The 9494-nt window shown below is 43.9% G+C and overlaps 1 protein-coding gene across 1 annotated transcript; it reads right to left on the bottom strand.

Moving 5' to 3' along the window:
* Positions 1-2984: 2984 nt before the first annotated feature.
* On the bottom strand, positions 2985-8361 carry LOC115405361 (uncharacterized). The gene is made up of 5 exons (XM_030114928.1): positions 8294-8361; positions 7751-8046; positions 4030-4093; positions 3600-3939; positions 2985-2994 (listed from the first exon to the last, which is right to left on the bottom strand). Exons 1-5 carry the CDS (start codon positions 8334-8336, stop codon positions 2985-2987), a joined length of 753 nt encoding a protein of 250 aa, XP_029970788.1. The 5' UTR covers positions 8337-8361.
* Positions 8362-9494: the final 1133 nt, after the last annotated feature.

Genomic DNA, 9494 nt, shown 5'->3' with positions numbered 1-9494 from the left:
GGCCACATATGTCTTGATATTGTCTTTGTTCAGTTCAGGTCGACCAATGAGATTCAGTTTAGCTTCTACATCAGATCTGTGTGTGTTTCTGATCTATTCCGCTTCAATTATCTGTTGTGTTTGTCTTCAGTCCAAAGAGTCAGAAATCAGAGGTTGAACAGAGAGTGAGTCCCTCTAGTGGAGGATTGTGTTTTCTTTGCTCCAGAGGTTTTCGTCCACAGTTGAGCTGTTTCCTGTCACTGTGGGCTGCAGAGCACAGTAGTACACAGCAGAGTCAGACACTGCAGCAGAGGAGATCTCCAGATGAAACTCCTTTGTGTTTTTGTCATGTTTGAAAGACAGTCTTTCTGTTCTGGGTGAATATTGACTGATGAGAAGCTGTGGAGGTGAACTGGACTTCTGCTGGTACCACCAGAGGTAGCTGCTAGAAGCTGAAAAGTTACAGGAGAGAGTCACAGTGTCTCCTTCCAAAGCCGTCAGTTCATCTTTAAACGGCGTCAGTAAATCCTCCGAGGATCCTGAAACAACAAAGACAGATTTCTCCAGAACATTTGGATCTGAATTCCACATCATTCAGCTCAGTTTCATCAGAGAAAAAGTGAATCCACTCAAACATGGACATGTGCTTCATGTCTGTCTTCTCCTCCTCCATCTCCCTCCATCTCTGGATGACTTACCAGTCTGAAAGGAGATGATCAACATCCAGATGAAAAGCAGGAACATGGTTTTCACTTGGACTGGATGAAGACTGAGAGAAGACAGCAGCTCTTCTCTCCAACATGAAGCCTTTCACACTGAGCTGTGGAGCTCCTCCTCTTGTTCTGCTCACTGTGAATTCAGCCTGATGGAAGCTCCTCAACTCATCGTCCTCACTGACCTCCTGCTCCTCCTCCATCATGGAGTCAGACTCAAGAAGCAGTCAGATGCTCACATGAATGAATGAGGAGAGATTTCATTCTTAGAAAACGGAGATGAATTTGAATTATAACTTTCAACAACTTCTGACTTCTTCTGCTTTGACTTTCAATGACTTTCTTCATGCCTCTCTTCCACACAGGTCTGATTTGTGGAGCGCAGACTGATTGTTATCCTGTGGACACATTGTCCCAGCTGAGCTGTGGCTCTCTTCATATCCTCCACAGTTCCCATGAGCCTCTGAGCCGCTCCTCTGATCATTGCTCTCCTTGCCGGGCCTGTCAGTTCAGATGAACAACCATGTCGATAAACTTGTCCACTGTTCTGTCCCTGACCTGTCTGCTGCCTTCCTTTGTCTTCATCATGCTGTTATGAAAAGAGAATCACGGAGTGCTGTGACGCCAGATCGTGACTGAATGAATGATCTTTGAAGCTGAGAAGGCGAGTTCCCACCACGACGCGGATTCTAACTGACTTTCAGTAGAGACTGTTTGCGTGGTGACCGCTCGCAACTTCAACACAATGTGCGACAGGCGCAGGCAATCTGGTACTAAGAATACGTGCTCATTTCACGCATTTCTGTGAGATCAGGTTGGTCTTGTTTCACAGAACTTCTCTAAAGAGTCGAACGTCCTCATTGGTCAGAGTGGCTGGACTCCTGGATCAATTCTTTCAAGATTTTCAACCTCAGATTTTTTTTAATTTATGACTGTTGTTTACTTTTAGTCAGGATTTTTCTTATTTAACCAGCATCATTTGAATTATTAATTGTATATGTTCAGCCAAAACATGAATTACAAAAATTGCTTGTATGGAAAATTGCAAATCGAAGAAAGTTAGATTTGTTGAGACTTGTGACAGAGATTCACTTCAGACCACATTTCATCATGAATGTAGAAATCCTGGGAATGTAAAAATATTCACATAATGATTTTTCTTCTGCCACAGTGTGTGTCAGGAGACCAACCCCCGCAGTGTGATGGAGTGGGGCTCCCTCTAGTGGAGGACTGTGTTGTCTTTGCTCCAAAGCTTTTCGTCCTCAGTTGAGCTGTTTCCTGTCGCTGTGGGCCTCACAGCACAGTAGTACACAGCAGAGTCAGACACTGCAGCAGAGATGAGCTCCAGATCTACTCGTCTCTGTGTTTTGTTGATGTGAGCTGAGAAATCAGACCGAGTTGGATGAACTGATCCTCCCTCTGCGATGGAGAGCAGGAACTCTGTTCTGGATCTCTGGTATTGTCGGTACCACTGGATACTGTAGATGCTTCCTTCATATTTACAGCTCAGCTTGATGTGTCGTCCCTCTGCTGCAGCTTCTTCTTGACTTTCCTGCTGGATGACGCTCATGGAGCTCATGTCTGTGAAATGATTCATTCATATCAGTTATTTCTTGATTGATCTGATCAACCAGCAGCTATTAAATGACAACATGTGCGGTCCGTCCAGGAAGTGAACAACACTCACCTATCAGATGAAGACAAACACCAAGAAGCAGGTGGAGCTGCATGACTCTGCAGTGGGATGAAGACAGGAGGTTTTCTGCTGCAGTCTTCCTCCTCAGCATCAAGCTGCTTCTGTTTCCAGCTGTGAAAACACAAACCATCTCATTGGTGGAGTTGAGAGATGGAGGGTGGAGCCAGAGAAAAGCCTTTTGAAACATCCTTGATGCAGCAAAGTTCAGTTCAGTCAGAGACTCAGAATGACTTGTTGAGTCATTTCTTGTTTTATTTTGACTCCTCTGTTGTGTCCACGTCTCCACACACTCCTTCTTCCTGTCGGTCTCCCTCTGTGTGTGTGATTGTGTGGTGTGTTTCAGTGTGTCTCTCCTTCCTCAGTGTATTTGAACCTCTTTCCCCCGTGTGTCTGTCCCACATCGTCTTCTACTCTGTCTTGACCTTCTGTCTGTTCTCATCCTGTTCCTCGTCCTGATCTTCTCCTGTTTGGCCTTCAGCCTGTGTTTCTGGCCTCCCTCTGGATCATCCCTCGGACTCCTCCACCTGCTCAGCATCAAGAAGTGAGCAATAAACTCTTTGGAACTGAGCTCTTTGTGCTTGAGTGTGTTTCTGGGTTCAGTCCTGACTGGTGACAGAATGGAGCTGCAGAGCAGAACAGCATCCAGATGGATGGAGACAAAGTCTGGAGTCTTTTCAGGAGAGTGAAGGTCAGGGAGAGCCCAGGTACTGACGGCACCACAGGCTGGACTCTGAGAAATGAGGAACAGCTGCAGATGGTTTTCACTGGGTTTTTAAAGTCTCTTCATCTCCACAGTGTCCTGAGACCCTGTGACCTTCAGCTTCTAATGACTGATGATTCATTCATGTGTTCATCAGGTTCACAGGAGGCTCCTGGATCCAGATTGTGTTTGTCATTAATGAAAACCCTCAGAGAGCCAGGGAAGTTCAAAACTGGACTTTACGACCGATGTTTCTCCTGTGGTTGTGTTTTATTGTAGAATTAGATTGATTTGATGTGTTTTTCCTCTCCAGCAGGTGAAGCAGGGCAGGAATACAAATCAGACGATGACTTTACTTCCTCTTCTTCCTCCTCTGAGGTTCTGGCTGATGCTCATGTGATCAATCTGATTCTCTGTGATGTGAAAACACTGCTGTGGCTGGATGTGATGGAGAGTGTGTGAGTCCCTCAAGTGGATGTAGAGGAGGATTGTGTTGTCTTTGCTCCAAAGGTTTTCGTCCACAGTTGAGCTGTTTCCTGTCACTGTGGGCTGCAGAGCACAGTAGTACACAGCAGAGTCAGACAGCTCAAGCTTCTGGATCTTCAGAGGAACTGATCTCAAGCTGGAATCCAGTGTGGATGAATATTTTTCTTCATCCTCTGTTTTTCCCCCACCAAATTTGAAGCGGCTCAGAATAAATTTGGGGCTTTTGTTTCCTTCCTGTTTGTACCAGAAGAGATAATAATTTGAAGAAGTGGTGTTATAGAGACAGTCCAGTGTTACTGAGTGTCCTTCATCAGCAGTCACTTCTCCTCTTGGTTGCAGCACGTTGTCTTTTTGAGCTCTGCATCCTGTAAAACACCAACAAACAGTGTGAGTGTGCTGCTAGAGAATCATGTCCATGTTGGGTTGATGTGAGAGAAACAGAGTTGTGTTCATACCAAGGCTCATAGCAGCCAGCAGCACTGAGATGAACAGAGGCCTCATATCTGCAGTGATGAGTAACTGTGAGCTCCAGCAAGTAGAAAGAAGGCTGTGATCTCTCTGTTTAGTCTTCATCAGCACTCAGCTGGTGGATGAGGAGGAGGAGCCTGATCACAGTGACAGGACTCCTTCACAGCTCTGTCTTCTTCCTCCTGATCATCACGTCACACTGAACACACACTTCTGCTGCTCAGACTGACAGCAGCAGCTTGAAGGTGGAGCAGCTCCAGCAGCAGCAGAACATCTGGTCAGGTGTCACTGCCTCCTGCTCTCCTCCAGTCTCAGGTGTGCTGGACACTGCCAGGTTGGATGAAGCTCTGACATCCATCCAGGACTTGATGGAGAGATGAGATGAGTCCTTTGTCCTGAGAATCCTTCAGGGTTCAGTCAGAGGAGCTGGAGGAAGTGTTGGTCAACAGGGAGCTCTGAACTTCTCTCCTCTGCTAAAAGTCACTTCAAGCTCCAAGGATGTCATTCAGTCATGAGATGATGAAGGAGAATCTTAGTTTGACCTCAACTGCAGAAATGTAGAGAGTCATTTCTGATGAAGTTCCTGATGGTGACTGAAAGGTTTCTTTCCTCTGAACTCTGAACTAAATCCACTGAGCCAAGCTGCCTGCTGGAACCTGCTCATGTGAGGAAGGAATGACTTCTGGACTTCCTCACTGATTTGCATCCGTCATGGTTTTAGTGAGGCAGCCTTGACTCAGGTGGTAACAACAGCTCTTCCTCCAGTCTTCTGGGGCCAGTTGTTCAAAGGTCATCTGAGAGGATTTTAGTTATTGGATTGGATCAAATCTTGAAAATTGGCTGTTCAGAGGGAAGGAAGAAGTCACAAACCAGGTAAGATCATGGAATCCAATCCTCATTTCAATCTGGATCTCACCTTCAGTTTGTGTTGCTCAAATCATTTCAGTAGGATCTGGATAATTTTGATGAAAAAAGTAAAAAATACAGGATTATCCTGAGCCCAACAGGGAGGAGGATGTCAGGGTGGATTTCAGGAAGAAAATGTCACAAAACTTTAAAATTTGGCCACAAAATCTATTTGTATCATTAAGTGTTTATGCTTTCATTTATATTTTGGTCTTGATTTGTTCAGCTGTTCCAGTGGTGAAGTAGATAAAAACACACAGGCTGTAAATGAAGCCTTTCAGTAGAGTCCAGTAAAAATTAGATAACATTAAAAATAATCTTGTCTTCATGAAATAAACCCCCAAACAGGCAACAAACCCTTTAAGAAAGGTGAAAACACAGACGTGTCTGTGGACATTACTGGAGGAGAGAACTCTGGAGCTCTGCAGGGATTCAAGGTGCTGTTGGGGATGGAGAGCCTCCGACTGCAGAGGGAAGTGATCCAGTTCCTCCTGATGCAGAGGGAACTTTGATTCTGGGTCTCAGCCCTGTTACTGAAGAACAACCTGGATCCTCTCTGGTAGAACCAGCAGTCTGGAGCTCAGAAGAGGCTGGAAGCTTCTTGGACCAGGAATAATGACACTTCTGAATGACTCCTTAAAGGAGGAAGTGAAAGAGCAGAAGCTCAGATCCTCCTGCAGAGGAACAAATCCAGCTGGACAAACTGCAGCAAACCAGGGAGAACATCTCCTCTGCCTCCTGAAAGCAGGGCTGGAACATGCTGAAGAACCCTGAACGTTCTTTACTCTGATAACTGTTGGACATTTAAGCTCTTTCTGTTTCTTTTTCAGAACATCCACAATGTATTTGTTTCTGTACATCAGTTATTTGTTGAGGCTCAGTATTGTGATCATAAAAGAAATGATCAATAGAAGTGGATGTTTCAGTTACTGCAGTGTTTGTCTCAGAGTGAAAACTCTTAAAGTGAGCCCATGCTGGCTCTTCTACCTGTTGTTCTTCACATTGCTGCTCGTCCACATTGTGATCTGTTCCCTTCAGAGAACTGCTGATCTGGATTTGGTAATCTGGAGAACTGTGAGTCTGGATCAGGGAGATCCAATCCAATGTTGTTCAGAGCAACTGGCATAAAAGTAAGATTTATTACTTGATCCTGGGATGGAAAAGAGATGATTTCAAAATCTGGATCATTTCAATCGAGATGAAATGTTTTAAACAACTGGCTCTGAGAAAAGAGCAAATTCTGTTTCCTGCTTCCTGAAGAAGAGAAGCATCAGACATCTCCTGGATGTGTCCCTGCATTCAGACTCATTCTTTACATGACAAGGATCTGTTTTTATTTAAATGTATTGATGAATGAGTGACCTTGAATTTAAATATGAAAGTGTTGGAAGTGAAATGACACAGAATACTGTTCCAACAAATTCCACTGGAGGGCGCTGTTCTAAAGGACGCTCGTTTTGATGTGAACCTCCTCAGTGAGCAGCTGTCAGGTTTTTGTAGAGAGGTTGTGTGTTTCCTGTCACTGTGGGCCTCACAGCACAGTAGTACACAGCAGAGTCAGACACTGCAGCAGAGGAGATGATCAGATGGATTTGTTTCTCTGTCACCTTGATCTTCAGTCCTGGAACTGGATTTTTATACAATGCTCCTGATCCTGAGTGAGAGATGAGAAACTGTGGAGGTTTTCCTGGATATTGTCGATACCAGAAGAATTGATCTCCAGATGAAAGTTTTTGGTACTCATAGACCAGAGAAACGTTGCTGCCTGACAAACTGAGCTCTTCATTCTTGATTGGTTTGAGGTCTTCACAGATGATGTCTGCAGGGAAACAAAGACAAAGGAATCTTAAAGTTAGTGAGCAGCTTTGTATTTTCTCTGCTTTCTTGTGTAACATTGAAACATCAGTGAATAAATGATGAGATGTGAATCCAGCTGTCAGTGAACAGAAGAGGAAGAGATGAATTGTAGACTTACCAGTGAATGTATGGAGGAGCAGCAGTGACACTAAAAGCATCATGTTCAACTAAAAGTGCTCAGTGATCCTCAGAGTGAACTTTGTAAAGTGTGTGTGGTTTCTCATGGTGACAGCCAGGTTTCTCTGTTTGGACAGGAAGTCCCTCCTCCTCATCATGTCACAGTGACAGATGTGAGAGCAGCAGGTTGGATCTTCATCTACCAGCACTGTCCTCAAACACACCAATGTGAACGTTTCCCTCTCTTCACCTTTTCAGAAACATCTCAGCTCCTCCCTCAATGTCTGATTGTCTCAGTATTTTAACAATTTGCAAACTTGAAAAGATTTCCCTTCATTAAAAGTGCCCCAATGTTTTCTGAATGTGGAGTTAAAGGAAAAAATGTTCAGTGAAGCTTTTGTTAGTTTCAAACAGCCCAGAAAGAAAAGTTCAGGCTGGAATGATAAAACATGGTGGAGGTATCATCATCATGCTATGAGGCTGCTTTTCCATCTCTCCTGCTGGAAACACTGACTGCACCTAAAGAATGATGAGATCAAATCACATGAGTCAAGTCAAACCTCCTCTGCAGTCAGGAGGGAGACACTGGACTGAAACCTTTATTGTTGGTTTAATTTATCATTGTTGAACCAGGAGGTGGATTTTTAAACACTTGACCTCTGGAAGAAGCAGCAGAAGAAGAACTTCATGTTTGACTTCAATAATCTCACACTGGATCCAGAGTGAAACAGAGAGTGAGTCCCTCTAGTGGATGTAGAGGAGGATTGTGTTGTCTTTGCTCCAAAGGTTTTCGTCCACAGTTGAGCTGTTTCCTGTCACTGTGGGCTGCAGAGCACAGTAGTACACAGCAGAGTCAGACAGCTCAAGCTTCTGGATCTTCAGAGGAACTGATTTGTCTTTGAGCTCAGCACCAAATCTGTCTGTGGGGAAATCTTCTGCATTATAGACTTTCTTGGAAACAAGTTTCAAAATGTACTCTGGATAACTGTTCACTGATTGTTTGTACCAGAACAAAGTTGGATTTGGGTAGGAGGTCTCAAAAGTACAATTCAGTGTAACTGAGTCTCCTTCAGCAGCAGGAACATCTCCTGATGGCTGCATCACTTTGTCTTCTCCTTTACACTCTGGAGAAGAAGAGAACATGCAGAGAAGAGAGGAATCAATACAGATGATTGACTGAAGGAGAACAATTAGTATTGAAGAGTTTTCAATAAATGTCAAGCATGAATGATTTTTTTCACAAGGTAACAAACATCAGCATAAACACTGGAGTGTGATTTAGTGGATCCTGAACATTCAAAGTTCTTCATGTAGAGCTCAGTGATGTGTTCAAGTGTTTGAAGAGGAAACATGTAGAGTTTTGTATCTTACCAAAGAAAAGAGCAGCAAGAAGAATCCACAGCCAATGTTCCATGTGTCCAACAAGGTTTCAGTCACCAGGAGAAAGTAGCTGATGTTCAGCACTCAGTGTGACAATAGTTGTCTTCACAGCAGCTCTTCTTATTGACACAATGGTTGAACACAGTGCAGAAGTAGAGCAGCAGCTGCTGGATCATGTGGCCCTCTAGTGGAGCTCCAAAGTTGACTTGAACAGTGTGAAAAAAGTCTTCCAGCAGCTTGTCAGAGAGTCACTGACAGACTTTCAGCAGCTCTTTCACTCATTCAGAGGAGGGAACCTCAGAGGGGTTTAATGACTGGAGTCCAGACAGTTGGGGAGTGAATCAGAAGTTAGCAGATATGAAACTGCAGCCATCACAACTTCACTTTTGATGAATTAATTTAGAAACAAAAGAGAATATTTTAATTGAATGCAACATAATTCATTTGCCATCAGAACATGAATGTACTGTGAATGTTGGATGATTAAATGCACCTGACTGACTTTAAGACAAAGTTTTGAACATATATTGGCCACTGCAGTGTATGAGGCACAGGTGTCCAGGCCCTTCTGGATTCTCAGAACATTCATTAAAATAAATAACAAAGTCCAGCAGTGTACCAGAATCGTCATCCTGCTCCTGCACACTGAACACCATTTCAGTGTTGGAGTTGAACAGCCTCAGCAGTGCTTCATCTGAACCTCGTCCATATTGACCATGTCGAGTGGTGCAATTCAACGCTCTGTTTAGTAGTGAACTTGTGGATTCAAGACACAAGTGTTAGAGATATATGATAACAGTAATATTATTACTCTGAAGTGTGTGTGTGTGTGTTTTTACCACGTGTCTCTGCCTGGAGCACCGTCACCATCACATTCAGCTGCTCTGTTTTCTCCTGTGTTTCTGGACGTTGTCACCATCCTCTGCTGTAAAGCCGAACTCATCTTCATTCTTTCATTGAGTTAAAATCTAGTTTGAATCCCAGAATTGATGAGATGAGTTTCTTGTTGATATTTTCTTGTTTGGACTTTCAAACCTCTGTGTAATTTATCTCCCCCTCTGCTCAGTGAAGGGGAGAGCGGAGGCTTTCAGGTCACTTTATTATATTGTCCTCTCTGCACAGAGATGCATTTATTTTTAGTAACAGCATTTTATAGTGAGCAGCATCCATTTGTCTTCTAATCCTGGCCACG

Source organism: Salarias fasciatus, chromosome 18 (assembly GCF_902148845.1).
Source record: "Salarias fasciatus chromosome 18, fSalaFa1.1, whole genome shotgun sequence".
Lineage (NCBI taxonomy): Eukaryota > Metazoa > Chordata > Actinopteri > Blenniiformes > Blenniidae > Salarias > Salarias fasciatus.
This window is presented reverse-complemented; position numbering and strand designations above follow the sequence as displayed.